General features: G+C 52.9%; 1 protein-coding gene across 1 annotated transcript in view; it reads left to right on the top strand.

Moving 5' to 3' along the window:
- The first annotated feature begins 1,820 nt into the window (after nucleotides 1-1,820).
- LOC146869702 (uncharacterized) overlaps nucleotides 1,821-20,849 on the top strand; it is a 101,396-nt gene continuing 82,367 nt past the window's right edge. Inside the window, exon 1 of the mRNA XM_085612656.1 lies at nucleotides 1,821-1,910. Coding sequence (XP_085468782.1) covers nucleotides 1,823-1,910 — 88 coding nt within the window. The 5' untranslated portion in view covers nucleotides 1,821-1,822. The remainder of the gene's footprint in view (nucleotides 1,911-20,849) is intronic.

Here is a 20,849-nt window from a genome sequence, read left to right as displayed (position 1 = left end):
ACGAATCATACAAGTATGTAAATCAGTCTACAGGGAATGTTACATAAACCAATGAGGATTACAAGGTGTAGGTATCACATGTCATCCATACTGGTGGGCAGTATATTTTAAGAGGGTTTGGTCTGGAGAAGCACAAACTCAGGATTTAAAGAGTACTCCAGTGGTTGGGGGTTGGCTTTACTGATAAAAATGTATATCTGCCCAAAGATACTCATTTTAGCAACATTAGAATAATGAAAGACTGGGGAAGTTCTAACTATGTCACAAAACAAAAAAAGCAAAGTTCTAACTATACCATTCATGTTTGTCTGCAGCTCTTTGGTGACAGTTCATTGGTCACTGTCCTATGTTAGGGTTGTAACTTCTGAACTGCAGTTAACACAAGGATCTCTGTGACAAAGGCAGCAACCCACTGAGCTATCCACATAAAATACAGCTCATCTGCATTTAAAAACTACTGACAGACAAATGATTGCTCCCCAGCAGGATCATTAATCACCAGGGCATTCTTTATTGTCTTATTGTTGCCCTGCATCGGCCATGATAATGATAAAAACTGTTTAAATGAAGCACACATGAAGTATGTGTCCTCCTGGGCTAGCGCAGATTTTCAAAAGAAAAAAAAAATACTGACACATTCTCTTACCTACTCCATTAATCAAACTAAGTGTTGCAGCCTGATGTGATAAGCAGCTGCAGGGGTCAGGAACGGTGAACAGGAATAAACAAACTTCTTTTCTCCTGTGCTGCATAGAAAAAGAAATATCCACGCAGCAGAACAGTAGGCAAAGGTTACAGGGGCCAAAGAAAGGATTTGTCGCCTTTGCCATGTGAAGATGAAGGGGTAAAAAAATAAACAAAGCCTCGTTAATATGTAAATGGTCTTTTAAAGACCTGTGAAGTACTCAGGTGCGGCTGCGATAATCTCAAAAATTGTCTGTGTGCGCCCGGGAAGCTGTCTCAGCCCGGGCGCACACACACGACGAGGGTGGGGAGGGGGCTTGAAGCACTTTGAGCGCCATGGCGTTTGGCGCCTGCCTTCAAGCCCTCACTGCGAGGGCCAAGGCTCATGTTTGGGAGGGCCTGGACCACCCGGCCCACCCGCTAGAACCGGGCCTGGATAGAGATAGAGACAGAGAGAGAGACAGAGATACAGGGACAGAGATGGAGATAGAGAGAGAGACAGAGATATGGAATGAAATAGAGATAGAGATAGAGGTAGAGACCGAGACAGAGACAGAGAAAGATCTATTCTTATTAGAGTTAATTGGTGTCATTTTGTAGACATTGGAAGGATGAAACATGGGCTGCCGCGGGTTAAACGCAGATCACTGCAGCTGGCACATTGACCCTCTCAGGTATTCTACCTGTAGCTCAACGAGGACCCTAGAACCCTTCTTCCTCATTGACAGCAGACCTGTCCGGCCCTGCCCTTGCAGGTACCTGGGGGCTGCCGCGCCCAGACATTCCTCTCCTGTCTAGGTAGGATCCCCGCCCCCCAGCGCTCACTCCCAGAGACCCCCAGCAGCCTCAGTAGGCGCTAGAAGTCTTGCCTGACGCATGTCTCAGTCATGGCTTGGGTCAGAGAGGAGTGAGCTGTCAGGGGCGCTCCCTCTCAGCCCGTTATTGCCATCACAGGTGGGGTGGGAGAACTCCAGAGAAGTGAGGTGCGCCCGTCTGGAGAAGGCTCGAGGGGCTCCTCGCAGAGGGCCACGTCGGATTGGACACTCAGGACGGTGGGCGTCATCACTGGGCCATCGACGAGGGGTATTTAGGGCGCTGCGGAGCCCCGCCCAGGACAGTAACTTCTGGCAGTGGAGGGATGCGAACACGGGGCGCAGGCACTATGGGTGGGCGAGAGAGGCGCGGCGGTCTCTGGGCCTTCATCCTCCTGGGGCTGCACGTCACAGGTAGGAGAGACGACAGTTATTGTATGACAGAAATAATCATAGTAATAATAATGTAATCATAACTATACTACTGGTGATGATAATACTAAAAATAAGAAGGAGAGTACTAAAAACAAGAATAGTAACAATAATAAAATAATAAGTATTATTTTAATTACCATTCTTTTTAGTATCCTTATATTTGTACACTTGTTTAATTGCCTGTTTTAATTCCCATCAATATAATTAACACAGTGTCAGTCAGCGTCGAGCACCTCATTAACGCCCTCTCCTCTTTAAAGCCCCCGCTCTGCAGTAGGGTCAGGGGTGTCAACGTCATTAACACTACTAAACCCTGGTGATACCTCACAAGCCCTGGTGATAGCAGCATTATACCTCACACGACCTCGTAATAACAGCATTATGTTATGTTATGTTATAGGTTTGTTGAGCGCGACAGCTGCCCCAGCAACGGGGCGTCCCGGCGCTAGGAACCATCGCATAACCTGTGGGGAGGGGAGAAAGGTTTATAGGGGTGGGAAGAGGTGAGTTTTGATTGCTTTGCGAAAAGCGGACAGGTTGTCGAGGCAACGGATGTGGAGGGGAAGGGAGTTCCACAGTTTTGCTCCCAGCAGTCTGAAGGAGCGGCCCCCTATGCGGCAGAATTTCGTGCGGGGAACCACTACTAAGTGCTGCCCCGTAGAACGCAGATGGCGTTGGGGGGTGTACGGTGTTAAAAGCGGGTGGAGGAGTTCGGGGCCATCCATTTTCAGGATTTTAAAAGCCGTGGTCAGGGCTTTAAATTGGATGCGGGCTTCCACAGGAAGCCAGTGGAGTCTGTGTATGGTGGCTCTAGCAGAACACCTTCTAGGGAGGCCTACTATTGCTCTGGCCGCAGCGTTCTGTATTCACTGGAACCTGATTGTCTCGGCTTTATTGGCGCCCAGGAGTAGGACGCTTGCGTAGTCTAATCTAGCCAGGATGGTGGATTGGACAATGAGCTGCCGTGTTTTGTGGTCAAAGAAGCCTAGAATAGGATTGAGGCTTCTCAGCAACCCTATGCAGGTAGCCGCTACTTTTTTTGTATGAGTCTGATAGTTCAGTGCGGAGTCGAGCCATACACCCAAGTTTTTGACCAAAGATTTGGGAGGGGGGGTAGGGCCCAACAGGGGGGGCCACCAGTAGTCGTTCCAGCAGCTGGGGTTCTTGCCTAGGAGTAGCACCTCGGTTTTCCCTGCATTCAGTTGTAATCAGTTTGCAGTCATCCAGTTGGTGACTGCGGCCAGTCCATCCCTAAATCTTGTAGCGGAAGTGGAGTGCACCTCCGTCAGGGTGATTACCAGCTGTGTGTCGTTGGCGTACGACACCAGCGTGAGACCCCATTCCCTGGCCACTGCCGCAAGGGGCTACATGTACAGATTAAAAAGGGATGGACTGAGGGAAGAGCCCTGCGGGACTCCCTGGCCTATAGTCTGAGGTTGGGAAATAAATGGGGGGGCTGACACACGGAAGGACCTGCCCGTAAGGAACGATCGGAACCACTCAAGTGCCAGTTCCTGGATTCCAATACTTTCCAAACGGCTTAGAAGGATATTATGGGAAACCGTGTCAAAGGCTGCGCTGAGATCGAGTAGTATCAGCGCAGCACTCTGACCGGAGTCCATAATCTTCCGGAGGTGTTCGGTGGTGGAAAGAAGGGCAGACTCCGTACTGTGCCCAGGCCTAAACCTGTGTTGGGAGGGGTCTAAGATGTTATTTTCTGCTAGGTGGTTCATGAGTACTGTATTAGCGTGGGTCTCTGCCAGTTTAGATACCCAGGGGAGCAGTGATACGGGCCTATAGTTCTCCGGTTTAGTGGGTCTAGGGTGGGTTTCTTGATAATAGGATTTACCCATGCTTGTTTCCAACAGGTGGGTACTGTAGCCGATGAAAAGGAAAGATTGAGAAGTGTGGCCAGCGAGGGGAGAAAAATGTCTAGGGCTCCTAAAAAATAAGCTGGTCTCATGGGATCTGAGGGGGCGCCAGATTTCACCCTTCTGCAAAATTTAGCTAGATCCTCGTGAGAGATAGCTGGCAGATGGGTGAGCCTGGGTCCCTTGAAGGAGCAGTTAGGAGGGCTGGTGTAGATGGAGGGGTTTGGTGAGAAGGAATTGTATATTTTCCTCACCTTATCAGTAAAGAACGTGGCGAGGTCTTCGCACTGTTGGGTGGAGGAAATAATCGAGGCAAGGTTGCCCCCGGTTTGTAGCTTTTGAACTAATTTAAAGATTGTTTTTGTGGGGTTGGAACTGGAGTCAATTTCCTTGGCATAGAAGGAAGCGCGGGCAGTGCGTATAGCTTTGTGATATATTTTGAGTGAGGTCAGATAAGAGTTTTTGTCCTCGTCCTTGTATTCTTTCCTCCATTGGCGTTCCGCTCTTTTGCATTTTTTCTCAATGTTTTTAAGTTCTCGTCATACCATGGATTAGATGGGGTAGTACGTCCTCTAGTCCATTTGGCCGGTATGAGAGTATCAAGTCCTTTGGTAATCCATGCTTGGAAAGCGGCATATGACGCATTAACGTCGTTTGTGATTTCAAAGTTAAGTTCTCCTAATCTGGCCGGAAGGTCCAAATTCTGGAGTTTGTGCCAGGGTTGTTTGAGGCAAGAAGTAGGCGTCGCCCTGTTGGGTTGGGTAGCGACCGAGGTCGCGACTGTGACGAGGAAGTGGTCCGTCCAACCCATGGGTTTAGGTGGATCCGCATTAGCTCCCGGGATATTGGTAAAGACCGGGTCAAGTAGGTGCCCGGCAGAGTGGGTAGAAGATTGTATAAGGGGGGTGAGTTGCAAGGCTGTTAGGTCAGCCAGGAGGTTGCTGATGATTGGATCCGAAATGGTATCAAAATGAAGGTTTAAATCCCCTAAGATCGTAAAATTAGCGGAGCTAGAGACCAACGCATGAGCTGACTCTAGGAGCTCCTCAATGAATTTGGAGGAAGGTCCAGGGGGTCTATAGATAAAAAGGCCAGATAGGGAAAAGTGAGGGCTAATGGTGATTTTAAAACGGGCACATTCACATCCCGTAATGTTTTCCTTTAAGAAAGAGCAAGAGTAAGATGTTCTATAAATGGCGGCAATGCCGCCTCCTCTAGAGTCTCTGTTAATGGAGGTCATAGAGAACCCCTCCGGTAACGTTAGGTTAGGAATGCTAGTCAGTTCGTCCTTGAGCCAGGTTTCACTTAAGAACATAATGTCTGGGTTTTCGTCTACCAGTCCGCTGCGTGTACGGTGGTTGCACATTATTTGAGGGGGAGAAAGATGGCAGGGGGCGTGGCCTCGGAGTGGGCGTGGCCTCGCGCCTCGCCGGCAATGGCAATCTTGTTTGTGTCCTCGCTCGATCCTACAAACAGCGTTAAATCCGCTGTGAGGTGAGTGAGGGGTTTAAACACTGAAGTTCAAATTGTGCCAGGAGACAGTGCAATGTTAAAATACAAAGATTATTTGTGACAATTCAATTTTAAAAACAGGATCGTAGATCTCCCGGCTTCCGCCTCAGGAGTGTGCTAGGTTCCAGGTAAAAACACTCTCAGTCAGTGTTTATATACGTTGTGAGGGCGGGGGGCGTGGCCTCGGAGTGGGCGTGGCCTCGCGCCTCGCCGGCAATGGCGATCTTGTTTGTGTCCTCGCTCGATCCTACAAACAGCGTTAAATCCGCTGTGAGGTGAGTGAAGGGTTTAAACACTGAAATCCAAATTGTGCCAGGAGACAGTGCAATGTTAAAATACAAAGATTATTTGTGACAATTCAATTTTAAAAACAGGATCGTAGATCTCCCGGCTTCTGCCTCAGGAGTGTGCTAGGTTCCAGGTAAAAACACTCTCAGTCAGTGTTTATATACGCTGTGAGGGCGGGGGGCGTGGCCTCGGAGTGGGCGTGGCCTCGCGCCTCGCCGGCAATGGCGATCTTGTTTGTGTCCTCGCTCGATCCTACAAACAGCGTTAAATCCGCTGTGAGGTGAGTGAGGGGTTTAAACACTGAAGTCCAAATTGTGCCAGGAGACAGTGCAATGTTAAAATACAAAGATTATTTGTGACAATTCAATTTTAAAAACAGGATCGTAGATCTCCCGGCTTCCGCCTCAGGAGTGTGCTAGGTTCCTCAGAAGCCCTCACAAGCCCTCATAGTAACAGCATTATACCTCACAAGCCCTGGTGATGAAAGCATTATACCTCACAAGCCCTGGTGATAGCAGCATTATACCTCACACACCCTGGTGATAGCAGCATTATACCTCACACGCCCTGGTAATAACAGCATTATACCTCACAAGCCCTGGTAATAAGAGCATTATACCTCACAAGCTCCCGTAGTAACAGCATTATACCTCACAAGCCCTCGTAATAACAGCATTATGCCTCACACGCCCTGGTCATAAGAACATTATACCTCACAAGCCCTTGTGATAGCAGCATTATACCTCACAAGCCCCGGTGATTGAAGCCTTATACCTCACAAGCACTCGTAATAACAGCATTATACCTCACAAGCCCTGGTGATAACAGCATTATCCCTCACAAGCCCTGGTGATAACAGCATTATACCTCACAAGCACTCATAATAACAGCATTATACCTCACAAGCCCTGGTGATAACAGCATTATACCTCACAAGCCCCGGTGATAACAGCATTATACCTCACAAGCCCTGGTGATTGCAGCATTACACCTCACAAGCCCTCGTAATAACACCATTATACCTCGCAAGCCCTGGTGATAACAGCATTATACCTCACAAGCCCTGGTGATTGCAGCATTATACCTCACAAGCCCTCGTAATAACAGCATTATACATCACAAACCCTGGTGATAACAGCATTATACCTCACACGTTGTGGTAAACATTATACCTCACACGCCCTCGTAACAACAGCATTATACCTCACAAGCCCTGGTGAGAACAGCATTATACCTCACAAGCCCTCATAGTAACATCATTATACCTCATAAGCCCTCGTAGTAACAGCATTATACCTCACACGCCATGGTAAACATTATACCTCACACGCCCTCGTAATAACAGCATTATACCTCACAAGCCATGATGATAACAGCATTATACCTCACAAGCTCACGTAGTAACAGCATTATACCTCACAAGCCCTCGTAATAACAGCATTATACCAAACAAGCCCAGGTGATAACAGCTTTATACCTCACAAGCCCCGGTGATAACAGCATTATACCTCACAAGCCCTGGTGATTGCAGCATTATACCTCACAAACCCTCGTAATTACGGCCTTATACATCACAAGCCCTGGTGATAACAGCATTATAACTCACACACCGTGGTAAACATTATACCTCACACGCCCTCGTAATAACAGCATTATACCTCACAAGCCCTGGTGAGAACGGCATTATACCTCACAAGCCCTCGTAGTAACATCATTATACCTCATAAGCCCTCATAGTAACAGCATTATACCTCCCAAGACCTCGTAGTAACATCATTATACCTCATAAGCCCTCGTAGTAACAGCATTATACCTCACACTCCGTGGTAAACATTATACCTCACACGCCCTCGTAATAATAGCATTATACCTCACAAGCCATGGTGAAAACAGCATTATACCTCACAAGCCCTCGTAATAACAGCATTATACCTTACACGCCCTGGTAATAAGAGCATTATACACCACAAGCCCTTGTGATAACTGCATTATACCTCACAAGCCCTGGTGATCACAGCATTATACCTCACAAGCCCTCGTAGTAACAGCATAATACCTCACAATCCCTGGTGATAACAGCATTATACCTCACAAGCCCTGGTAATAAGAGCATTATACCTCACAAGCCCTGGTAATAAGAGCATTATACCTCACAAGCCCTGGTGAGAAGAGCATTATACCACACACACTCTCCTAATACCATCTTTATACCTCACAAGACCTCCTAATGCCATCCTTCTACCTCACAAGCCCTGGTAATAACATATTTATACCTCACAATCCCTCCTAATAACGTCATTATACCTCACATGCCCTCCTAATAACGTCATTCTACCTCACGTTATTAATAATGATGACATCAGTCCGAACAGGGAGACAGTATTTTCTTTTGTGTAATATCCGGTGACGCAACCCCTGACGTCAGTGCCACCACTTTCACCTTCCTCTAGCCTCAAGGTCACAGATTTCAAACCTTCGAGTCTGACTTTGACTTTCATCCTTGCAAGGTCGAGACCTGAAAGTCCCTTAAGATGGATAATTACAAAAACTGTTTTTCGCAGCGCTACACAATAGCACGTTAATATGATTCCATTCATACTTCACTCATTCATAGACTGCCACAGACACCAATATTAATACTTACCATCAAGGTTAAGAGTTTAGTGGTCGCCGGGCACAGTGAGGGACATGGCTGCTCGGCTGCGGGGAAGTAGCTTCAGACTGCTTGGGTTGGGTTAATGCTGTGAGTAACATCTGTGGTGCTGTGCGTGACACCTCTCGCGCTGTGAGTGACATCTCGCGCTGTGAGTGACATCTTGAGCTATGAGTGACATCTCTCTTGCTGTGAATGACATCTCTCGTGCTGTCAGTGACTGCTCTTGCAGTATTAAACATTATCTCACACTGGTAATATACAACGGGCGCTTCTGGTGTGAAATCTGTCATCGCCCTGTGACTGCACATGCACTGGGTGATAGGTAACGTGCTGGTCTAGTCTGAGATAAGTTATATCACGCCTGGCAGCATGTTGATCGAGGCTGATGGTGATTCTCCCAGAAGCCTTCTCACATTGACTGGAAGTTAATTGACTTTCAAGTGGTGTCCAGGGAGTGACATGTCATCTCAAGCTGGGTTTATGTTAATAGGGTCTGTGAGTGGTGTCTGCTTGCGGAACACACGGCATCTCACAACCATTATATGTTAACTTGGTCTGTTAGGGACATCTGACGGTGTGTCTTATGACATCTCACACTGGTTATATGTTATCGTTATATGTTAGCTTGGTCTGTGAGTGACATCTGACGGTGTGCCTTATGACATCTCACACTGGTTATATGCTATATGTTATCGTTATATGTTAGTTTGTTCTGTGAGTGAGATCTGATGGTGTGCCTTATGACATCTCACACTGCTCATATGTTATCGTTGTATGTTAGCCTGGTCTGTGAGTGACATCTGACGGTGTGCCTTATGACATCTCACACTGATTATATGCTATATGTTATCGTTCTATTTTAGCTTGGTCTGTGACTGACATCTGACGGTGTGCCTTATGACATCTCACACTGGTTATATGTTATCGTTATATGTTAACTTGGTCTGTGAGTGACGTCTAACAGTGCGCTTATGGCATCTCACACTGGTTGTATGTTATATTTTATCGTTATACGTTACCTTGGTCTGCGAGTGACATCTGACGGCGTGCCTTATGACATCTCACACTGGTTATATGTTATCGTTATATGTTAACTTGGTCTGTGAGTGACGTCTGACAGTGCGCTTATGGCAGCTCACACTGGTTAGATGTACAACTGGTCTGTGAGTGATGACATATGTGCGGTATGACATCTCACACTGCTTATATAGTTATATAGTCTAGGAGTGACGACTGATGCTGTGACATGTACACTGCTTGTATGGTCACATGGTCTGTGGAACGCCATCTCAGACTGGTTACATGCTTACATAGTCTATGAGTGACAACTGATGCTGTGGCTTGCCATCTGACACTGGCCACATGTTCATATGATCTGTGAGTGACGACTGATGCTGTGGCATGTCATCTCACACTGCTAATATGATCATATGGTCTGTGCGAGATGCCATCTCACACTTGTTATATATTCACATGGTCTGTGAGTGATGTATGAGGTACAACATGTCACCTCACACTGCTTATAAGTTCCTATGGTCAGTGAGTGACGTCTGATGTGTGACATCATCTCACACTAGTTTCATGTTCATATGGTCTCTGAGTGATATGTGATGTTTGACACATCATCTCACACTTGTTGTTTGTTCCTATGACCTTGAGTGAGGATTGATGGTGCATAAGCTGAAGTAGGTGTGCCAATCAGGGATCGGCAATAGAGCCTCATACTGTTTTGTAGCCGCCCCCCCTTGGGCTCTAACCTCTCAGATGAGCCCCCTGCTCTGAAGAGCCCTGATGGGGCATTGTTGATGTACTGTGCCCTCCCCCCGCTCTGAAGAGCTCAGTTGGGATGTCGTTCATGATCTGAGCCCCCCTTCAACCTTATGTAGTAATCAAGGCACTGCAATCTGGTGTTACATCTTGGGGTCACCAAGTTTACCTGTGAAATTCCAATTCACTAGCATGAGGAGCAGCATCCTGGTATACTGAGCAGTGCCCTGGCATACTGAGCAGCACCCTGGCATACTGAGCAGTGCCCTGGCATACTGAGCAGCACCCTGGCATCCCAAGCAGCACCCTGGTATACTGAACAGTACCCTGGTATACTAAGCAGTGCTCTGCCATATTGAGCAGCACCCTGGCATACTGCGCAGTGCCCTGGCATTCTGAGCAGGGCCCTGGCATACTGGCCAGCTCCCTGGCATACTGACCAGTGCCATGGCATACTGAGCAACACTCTGACATACAGAGCAGCACACTGGCATACCGAGCAGTGCCCTGGCACAATGAGCAGCACCCTGGCATACTGACAAGCGCCTTGGCATACTGGGCAGCACCCTGGCATACTGAGCAGTGCCCTGTAATACTGAGTAGTGTCCTGGCATACTGAGCAGTGCCCTGGCATGCAGAGCAGCACCCTGGCATACCAAGCAGCACCCTAGCATACAGAGCAGCACACTGCTATACTGAGCAGCGCCCTGGCATACTGAGCAGCACCCGGGCATACCGAGCAGCACCCGAGTATACTGAGCAGTACCCTGGTATACTGAGTTGCGCCCTGGCATACTGGGCAGCATCCTGGCGTACTGAGTAGCACCCTGGCATACCGAGCACCACACTGGCACACTGAGCAGTGCTGTAGCATACTGAGCAGCCCTCTGGTATACTGAGCAGTGCCCTGGCATGCTGAGCAGTGTCCTGGCATACTGATCATTGCCCTGGCATAATGAGCAGCACACTGGCATACTGAGCAGTACCCTGGCATACTGAGCAGTACCATGGCATACTGAGCAGCACTGTAGCATACTGGGCAGCACTCTGGCATACTGAGCAGCACTGTAGCATGCTGAGCAGCAATCTGGCATACTGAGCAGCACACTGGCATACTCAGCAGTGCCCTGGCATACTGAGCAGCACCCTTGCATACTGAGAAGTGCCCTGGCTTACTGAGCTGGACCCTGGCATACCGAGCAGTTCCCTGGCATACTGAACAACACCCTGGCATGCCGAGCAGCACCCTGGCATACAGAACAGCCCAATGGCATACCAAGCAGTGCCCTGGCATACTCAGCAGCACCCTGGCATACTGAGCAGCACCCTGGCATACCGTGCAGTGCACTGTCATACTGAGCAGCGCAATGACATACTGAGCAGCACCCTGGTATACTGAGCAGCGTACTGTCATACTGAGTAGTGTCCTGGCATACTGAGCAGTGTCCTGGCATACTGAGCAGCACACTTGCACACCAAGCAGCACCCTGGCCTACAGAGCAGCACACTGCCACACTGAGCAGTGCCCTGGCATACTGAGCAGCACCCTGGCATACTGAGCAGTGCACTGCCATACTGAGCAGCACCCTGGCATTCTGAGCAGCACCCTGGCATAGTGAGCAGTGCCCTGTCATACTGAGCAGTGTCCTGGCATACTGAGCAGTGCCCTGGCATACTGAGTAGCACCCTGGCGTACCAAACAGCACCCTGGTATACTGAGCAGTACCCTGGAATACTAAGCAGCACTGTAGAATACTGAGCAGTGCTCTGCCATACTGAGCAGTGCTGTAGCACACTGAGCAGCATTCTAGCATACTGAGCAGTGCTGTAGAATGCTGAGCAGCATTCTGGCATACAGAACAGCACCCTGGCATACTGAGCAGTGCCCTGGCATACTGAGCAGCACCCTGGCATACCAAGCAGTGCCCTGGCATACTGAGCAGGGCCCTGGCACTGACCAGCACCCTGGCATACTGAGCAGTGTCCTGATAAGCACCCTGGCATACTGAGCAGTGCCCTGGCACACTGAGCAGCACTCTGGCATACCGAGCAGCACCCTGGTATACTGAGCAGTACCCTGGTATACTGATTAGCACCCTGGCATACTGAGCAGTGCCCTGGCATACTGGGCAGCATCCTGGCATACTGAGTAGCACTCTGCCATACCGAGCAGCACACTGGCATACTGAGCAGTGCTGTAGCATACTGAGCAGCACTCTGGCATACTGAGCAGTGTCCTGGCATACTGAGCAGTGCCCTGGCATAATGAGCTGTGCAAAGGCATACTGAGCAGCACACTGGCATACTGAGCAGTGCCATGGCATACTGAGCAGCACACTGGCATACTGAGCAGCACACTTGCATACTGAGCAGCACTGTAGCATACTGAGCAGCACTCTGGCATACTGAGCTGCGCTGTAGCATGATGAGGAGCACTCTGGCATACTGAGCAGCACACTGGCATACTCTTCAGTGCCTTGGCATACTGAGCAGTGCCCTGCCATACTGAGCAGTGCCCTGGCATACTGACCAGCATCCTGGAATACTGAATAGCACCCTTGCATACCGAGCAGCACACTGGCATACTGAGCAGCACCCTGGCATACTGAGCAGTGCACTGTCATACTGAGCAGCACCCAGGCAAAGTGAGTGTTAGACCCGGCCTCGTAGCATAAGCCATCCCTGTCCCCGCACCACATAACCTGACCCATGCACCTCACGCAGCCCCCGAGCCCACGGCCTAGCCGATCCTTCCCACCAGAACACACACACACCCGACCCGGACTTCCCCGTCCGTGGCCTTCCTCCTTTCGGCCACACCGGGCCCGCGTGCCCACTTCATGCACCATGATGGCCGCCCGGCCCCAGCGCGACCCTGGCCTAGAGGCGCCACTCCGGCTGGGGGACATCGCGCTCCCATTGGGATGAGAAAGGGAGGAGCAGTTTCCATCGCACCTCTGAGCTTCCCTGGGAAGGTGGGTTTCGATCGGCCCGCCGGCCTCCCCGAGGGCTGGCTCCACGCCTGCTGGGTGTCTGGGACTCCTCCCGACCCGGCCCTGAAAGGATCAAAAGACAATGGCAGGAAACCCCGACAAGCGACCCCCAGGTGACAAGACCCCTGCCTGCACAGACTCCAGACATCAAAGAGGAGTCGTCCTATAACAAGGGGTGCACTGGGACTGTCCGGCAGATTCGCCTTTGGAAACACCTGAGCCCTGCTGAGTGACTCGCGGCTCCCTGAAGATCGTAAGACCTCCGAACTTGTGCTTGAGCCCTGCTGAATGACTCGCGGCTCCCTGAAGATCGTAAGACCTCCGAACTTGTGCTTGAGCCCTGCTGAGTGACTCGCGGCTCCCCGAATGATCGTAAGACCTCCGACTTGTGCTTGAGCCCTGCTGAGTGACTCGCGGCTCCCACAGACTCTCTTGGTCCCGCCGGACCCCGACGACGACAAGCGTATCCCCCAGCTCGAGGATTGTGAGCTGTGCGCCGGGTACGCTCCTGCATTTGATCCATATCCCCAAAGACTGTCCCGCTACCTCCTACCCCCGCCTCCAAGACTCTGTGAGCCCGCGCTCCACTTGTATATATTTGCCTTGCTGATCATAAAGATCCTACAACTCCAATCTGATAAAGATTTGTTCTTAAGAACTCCCGGTGTGGTGTCGTGTGGTGCCGAGTGTACGATCCTAGATACGGGATTCCTCCCCTGAGGAGTCTCCCGCCAGTGCCCGGCTACGATACCTCGAGGGTTGGTCTCAGGATAGTCAGGGCCCCCTCCGGGCTCCTCTGAGGTCGCCTTCTAACATTGGTGGCAAGCGACGGGATTCGGGCCCATAATCTAGAGATCGTACCGTGAACGGCTGACGCACTACCGACAAAGATGGCAGAAGGAAACGCCGTGGTTCTCACAGAAAACGACACCAGTACCGTGTTCCAGGCGGAACAACTGGAGGAGTACACACACAGAGAATTGAAGCAATTCTGCAAAGAACTCAAAATCGCTACCACTGGTCTCAACACCAAAGAAGATATGCAGAAGGCACTAAAAGCTTGGGTGGATTCTGGAGCACCCCGCCCAGAAGGAGCGGTGGAGCCCCACGACGAAGCTGGACCCTCCCAAGGAGAACGCAGCAGCAACCAGGTGCGAAGCTTCGTACCAGACGGGGGCCTATCCCCGGAGGAACTCGCAGACAGAGAAAGAAGTCGCCATCACGAACTCGAATTAGCCAAACTCAAAATCGAGGGCGAGTTGAAATTAGCCGAGAAAAAGCTAGCAGTGGAACAGATGCGGGTGCAAGGAGAACTAGAAGAGAAGAAACTCCAAAGGGAACACGAAGGAAGGAGACTTCAACTGGAGCACGAACGCAGCTTGAAGGAAATGGAGCTAAAAGTAAAAAGCGAAGAAGCGCGGCCCCCGGGGAACCGAGGGGCGGCCTCTCCGGCGGAGCAGAAGGTCCACATCCCCAAGGATGTGGTCAAAGAATATTACAAAAACGATGACATTCAACAGTGGTTCAGGGCCTACGAGGTCGCCATGACCTCCCATCGGGTCCCGCAGAAGGATTGGGGGGCCGGGTTGTGGGGACGATTCCTGAGCGAAGAGAGATACCCTGCTCGACCTACCAACCTCCATGCAGACCTCCTACGACCACATGAAAGAGGCCCTCCTCACAAGGTACGGCCTCACCCCGGAGATGTACCGCCAGCGGTTCCGGGACTGCAGGAAGATCCCGAGCACCACCTGGGTGGAGTATGTAAACTTCTTCAGCCGCGCATTCGATGGGTGGATCAAGGGCAGCAAGGTAACCACCCTAAAAGAACTAACCGACCTTATGTTGTGGGAACACCTGGCTGCGAACTGCTTTGTGGAACTGCGCCAGCATCTGCTCGACAGCAAGCTCACGGATCCGAGAAAGCTGGCTGTCGAGGCGGATCGCTGGACCAACACCCGGGTCTCCCGGGGCCCTGTAGGAGAGTACCCCCGAGCCAGTCAGGGACCACCCCGCCAGAGAGGGGGGGGAACCAGGGAGGGCAGAGAGAGTCCCAGTCCAGTCCCCCGAAAATCCAACCTCCGCCTTTCCCGGCGCCCCCACCAGCTGTATCCGGCCCCCCACTGAGATGGGGGCACCGGGTGACCATCACTTGTTTCCGTTGTCAGAAGCCCGGGCATTACGCCAACGACCCTGAATGCCCCATGGCCCCACACATCACCCAGGCAGCACCCCCCGCTAGACAGATAGCCAATGTAGCACTGGGGGAGGAGGTTGAGGAGACCGTAGAGTGGGAACCCGCAGCCATGGCCCTAGTATCCTTAGGAGATAGAGAAATGGTCCCTGGAAGCCTCCTGCCCTCCAACACGAAGAAATATGGGCAGCTCGTAACGATCAATGGCCACCAAGTAGAAGCCCTTCGTGACACCGGGGCCAGCATCACCGGTGTCCTCAGTCATTTGGTCAACGAAGACCAGGTCCTCCCCAACGTCTTTTGCCCGGTCATTTCCGCTGACAATACAGAAAGTCTGTGTAAGGTAGCCCTGGTGCCTTTTGAATGGGGAGGGGTGGTCGGTAAACTGAAAGTCGCAGTGAGAACCTCCCAGCCAGTCGACTGTCTCCTGGGGAACGACCTGGAAAGTTCCCCCTGGAAACAAGTCGAGCGCAAGACCCACCTAGGGATGATGGGTCTCCCTGAGTGGGTGTGCACCACCACCCGATCCATGGCGGCCCGGCTGACCCCCATGGGGGAAGTCGACGACGCCCTGACCACTGAAGATAGGATGGTCCCCGCGGAGGGTCCCCACATCCCCCCACAAGGAGGGTCGGTCGCCAGTGACGAACCCCCACCTTCCGACTCCGCACAGGTCACTGAGTTAGGCGATCTGCCCGAATTGGCCCAGTGGCGCCACGAGGGGGGCCCCTCCCGAGAGGAGTTCTGCCGAGAGCAGGCTACCTGTCCTTCCCTGGTCGGGCCCCGGCAACAGGCAGAGGCCCAGGCCGCGGGCGACCAAACTGGAACGCACCGGGTGTGTTGGGAGAATGACCTTTTGTACAGCGAGCAGAAGTCGGTGGAGCTAGGATCCGCCCGGGTGCTGGTGGTACCCCTACGCTTCCGAGACCTACTCCTGGGCTTGGCCCACGACGTTCCCCTCGCAGGCCACTTGGGCCAGGACAAAACCTACAGTCGCCTCGTGACTCACTTCTACTGGCCCAGAATGAAAGCAGATGTAGAAGCCCACTGCAAGTCCTGTCCCACGTGCCAGGCCAGTGGGAAGAGCGGAGGAAAGCGCAAGGCTCCCCTCCAACCCTTCCCTGTCGTCAGAACCCCTTTTGAGCGGGTCGGGATCGACATCGTGGGGCCTCTGGACCCCCAACCTCACAAGGGCACCGCTTTATCCTCGTCCTGGTGGATCATGCCACCCGATACCCTGAAGCCATACCCCTGCGCACCGTCACAGCCCCCGTGGTGGGCCGGGCGTTGATGGGAATCTTCTCCCGTATGGGTTTTCCCCGCGAGGTCGTGAGCGATCGCGGTATAAACTTTATCTCCAGATACATGACGTCCTTGTGGCAACAATGCGGAGTGCCCTATAAATTCACCACCCTGTATCACCCCCAAGCAAACGGCCTGGTAGAGCGGTTTAACCGGACTCTGAAAGGGATGATCGCGGGCCTGGAAGAGCCTGGAAGGGACGTCCTGCTCCCCTGCCTCCTGTTTGCCTACCGAGATGTTCCCCAGAAATCCTTGGGGTTCAGCCCCTTTGAGTTACTCTACGGGCACCCCGTCCGGGGGCCCCTCAGCCTGGTCAAGGAAGGGTGGGAGGCGGCGCACCGAGGCCACCCCCGAGATGTGTTCCGATACGTCCTGACCCTTCGAAACCAGACTAGGAAGTTCCGAGAGATGGCCGAGGCCAACCTGGAGGCGAGCCAGGAAAAGATGAAGCGCTGGTACGACCAGAATGCCACTCTGGTCGAGTTCCAGCCGGGCCAGCAGGTATGGGTCATGGCCCCCGTGAAACCCTGCGCCCTCCAGGATAAATGGACCGGGCCCTTCAAAGTGGTTGAGCGGAAGAGCCAGGTCACGTACTTGGTGGACGTCCAGTCACCATGGGACCCCCTCCGGGTCCTCCACGTGAACCGCCTCAAACCCCACTTTGTGCGGACGGAGCTGAGCCTCCTGTTGGCCACTGATGACGGGTCCGAGGAGGAGTCAGATCCCCTCCCTGATCTCCTGTGCACCAAAGAGAAGGACGGCTCCGTCGAGGGAGTGAACCTCTCCCCATCCCTCACTTCCCAGCAACGTGAGGATTGTAGGCCTAGGCGGTAAATTCCGTTCCGCTCGCGGAATTTGCGGAATTCGCGGAATTTCGCGTTCCGCGGAGAACGCAAAATTGCTCAAAAGTCTGCTTTCCGCGATTTTGCGAAATTTTTGCTTGTTCGCGTTCTCAAAATGCGTGTTCGCGAGATATTTCTCCCCGAGCACGCAAACAGCAATTGTGAACAGGAAAAAAGCATCGCGAACAAGCAATTCCGCGTGTTCGCGGAATTTCTGCGTGTTCGCGGAGATTTTTTACCGTTTCGCGGAGATTTGCGTAACGCAATTTCGCAAATTCCGCCCGCCCCTAGAGGATTGCCGCCAGCTCCTAGGGCAGTTTTCCGACCTCTTCTCCCTGGTCCCCCAAGTCACCGACTGGTGTGTCCATGACGTGGATACCGGAGACAGCCCGCCGGTGAAACACCGAGCCTACCGAGTCCCTGATCGGGTCCGGTCCTGCATTCAAGCCGAAGTCTCGAAGATGTTGACCTTAGGAGTGATCGAACCCTCAGACAGTCCCTGGGCTAGCCCTGTGGTCCTGGTCCCGAAAGCAGCTGCCCCCGGTGTCGCCCCAGAACTCCGCTTCTGCGTGGACTACCGGGGACTCAATGAAGTCACCCGAGCCGATGCCTACCACCTTCCTCGAGCCGACGAGCTCATTGACCGACTCGGGGCTGCTCGGTTCCTCAGCACCTTCGATCTCACCTGCGGCTACTGCAAATTGCGCTCACAGAAGGAGCCAAGGAGCGGTCCGCCTTCTCCACCCCGGATGGGCACTATCGCTTTCGCGTGATGCCCTTCGGGATCAAAAATGCCCCGGCCACCTTCCAGCGACTGGTAAATAGAGTCCTGGCCGGGCTGGAAAAGTTCAGCGCTGGCTATCTAGACGATATCGCAGTTTTTAGTTCCGAATGGAGTGAGCACCTCCAGCACCTCCGGAGGGTGCTAACCACCCTGCGCCAGGCAGGCCTCACCGTGAAAGCCAGCAAGTGCCAGATTGGGCAAGGTTCGGTAACCTACCTGGGGCACCAGGTCGGAAGAGGCCAGGTCGCCCCTCTACAGCCCAAAATCGACGCCATCCTAGCCTGGGAACCCCCCACTACCCAAACGGAGGACTGAGCCTTTCTGGGCCTCACGGGCTACTACCGGAGATTCATCCGGGGGTACGTCAGCCTAGTCGGTCCCCTCACGGGACTCACGTCCAAGAAACAGCCCAAGAAAGTGCAGTGGACCCCTGCCTGCCAAGAGGCGTTCGATGCCCTAAAAACGGCCATGTGCACAGCCCCCGTCCTTCAGGCTCCTGACTACTCCAAGGAGTTTGTGGTACAAACGGACGCCTCCGAGCATGGAATTGGGGCCGTCCTGTCCCAGGTGAATGACCAAGGCCTAGACCAGCCCATAGCCTTCCTCAGCCGAAGGCTGTTGCCCAGAGAACAGAGATGGAGCACCATCGAGCGCGAGGCGTTCGCCGTAGTCTGGGCCCTCATGAAGTTACGCCCTTACCTGTTCGGCACCCATTTCAAGGTCCAAACCAACCATCGCCCCTTGCGATGGCTCATGCAGATGCGAGGAGAAAACCCCAAGCTACTGCGGTGGTCAATCTCCCTCCAGGGGATGGATTTCATCGTGGAACATCGCCCTGGTACTGACCACGCCAACGCCGATGGCCTCTCCCGGTTCTTCCGCCTCAGCGAAGAGAACCCCCAAGAGGATGGGTAGTTCTCTCCGGCTTTCAGCTGGAGGGGACGCGTGTTAGACCCGGCCTCGTAGCATAAGCCATCCCTGTCCCCGCACCACATAACCTGACCCATGCACCTCACGCAGCCCCCGAGCCCACGGCCTAGCCGATCCTTCCCACCAGAACACACACACACCCGACCCGGACTTCCCCGTCCGTGGCCTTCCTCCTTTCGGCCACACCGGGCCCGCGTGCCCACTTCATGCACCATGATGGCCGCCCGGCCCCAGCGCGACCCTGGCCTAGAGGCGCCACTCCGGCTGGGGGACATCGCGCTCCCATTGGGATGAGAAAGGGAGGAGCAGTTTCCATCGCACCTCTGAGCTTCCCTGGGAAGGTGGGTTTCGATCGGCCCGCCGGCCTCCCCGAGGGCTGGCTCCACGCCTGCTGGGTGTCTGGGACTCCTCCCGACCCGGCCCTGAAAGGATCAAAAGACAATGGCAGGAAACCCCGACAAGCGACCCCCAGGTGACAAGACCCCTGCCTGCACAGACTCTGGACATCAAAGAGGAATCGTCCTATAACAAGGGGTGCTCTGGGACTGTCTGGCAGATTCGCCTTTGGAAACACCTGAGCCCTGCTGAGTGACTCGCGGCTCCCTGAAGATCGTAAGACCTCCGAACTTGTGCTTGAGCCCTGCTGAGTGACTCGCGGCTCCCTGAAGATCGTAAGACCTCCGAACTTGTGCTTGAGCCCTGCTGAGTGACTCGCGGCTCCCCGAATGATCGTAAGACCTCCGACTTGTGCTTGAGCCCTGCTGAGTGACTCGCGGCTCCCACAGACTCTCTTGGTCCCGCCGGACCCCGACGACGACAAGCGTATCCCCCAGCTCGAGGATTGTGAGCTGTGCGCCGGGTACGCTCCTGCATTTGATCCATATCCCCAAAGACTGTCCCGCTACCTCCTACCCCCGCCTCCAAGACTCTGTGAGCCCGCGCTCCACTTGTATATATTTGCCTTGCTGATCATAAAGATCCTACAACTCCAATCTGATAAAGATTTGTTCTTAAGAACTCCCGGTGTGGTGTCTCTTTGTCGTGTGGTGCCGAGTGTACGATCCTAGATACGGGATTCCTCCCCTGAGGAGTCTCCCGCCATTGCCCGGCTACGATACCTCGAGGGTTGGTCTCAGGATAGTCAGGGCCCCCTCCGGGCTCCTCTGAGGTCGCCTTCTAACAGTGAGCAGCACCCCGGCATAGTGAGCAGTGCCCTGTCATACTGAGCAGTGTCCTGGCATACTGAGCAGTGCCCTGGCATACTGGGTAGCACCCTGGCATACCAAACAGAACCCTGGATACTAAGCAGTACCCTGGTATACTGAACAGCACTGTAGAATACTGAGCAGCGCTCTGCCATGCTGAGCAGTACTGTAGCATACTGAGCAGCGGTGTTGAATGCTGAGCAGCATTCTGACATACTGAACAGCACCCTGGCATACTGAGCAGTGCCCTGGTATACTGAGCAGCGCCCTGGTATACTGAGCAGTGCCCTGGCATACTGAGCAGGGCCCTGGCACTGACCAGCACCCTGGCATACTGAGCAGTGTCCTGATATACTGAGCAGAACCCTGGCATACTGAGCAGTGCCCTGGTACACTGAGCAGCACTCTGGCATACCGAGCAGCACCCTGGTATGCTGAGCAGTACCCTGGTATACTGATTAGCACCCTAGCATACTGAGCAGCGCCCTGGCATACTGGGCAGCATCCTGGCATACTGAGTAGCACCCTGGCATACCGAGCAGTGCTGTAGCTTGCTGAGCATCACTCTGGCATA

This window comes from Triturus cristatus, chromosome 1_1 (assembly GCF_964204655.1).
Source record: "Triturus cristatus chromosome 1_1, aTriCri1.1, whole genome shotgun sequence".
Classification (NCBI taxonomy): domain Eukaryota; kingdom Metazoa; phylum Chordata; class Amphibia; order Caudata; family Salamandridae; genus Triturus; species Triturus cristatus.
The sequence above is the reverse complement of the archived record's forward strand: the minus strand, read 5'-3'. Positions and strand labels throughout refer to the sequence as shown.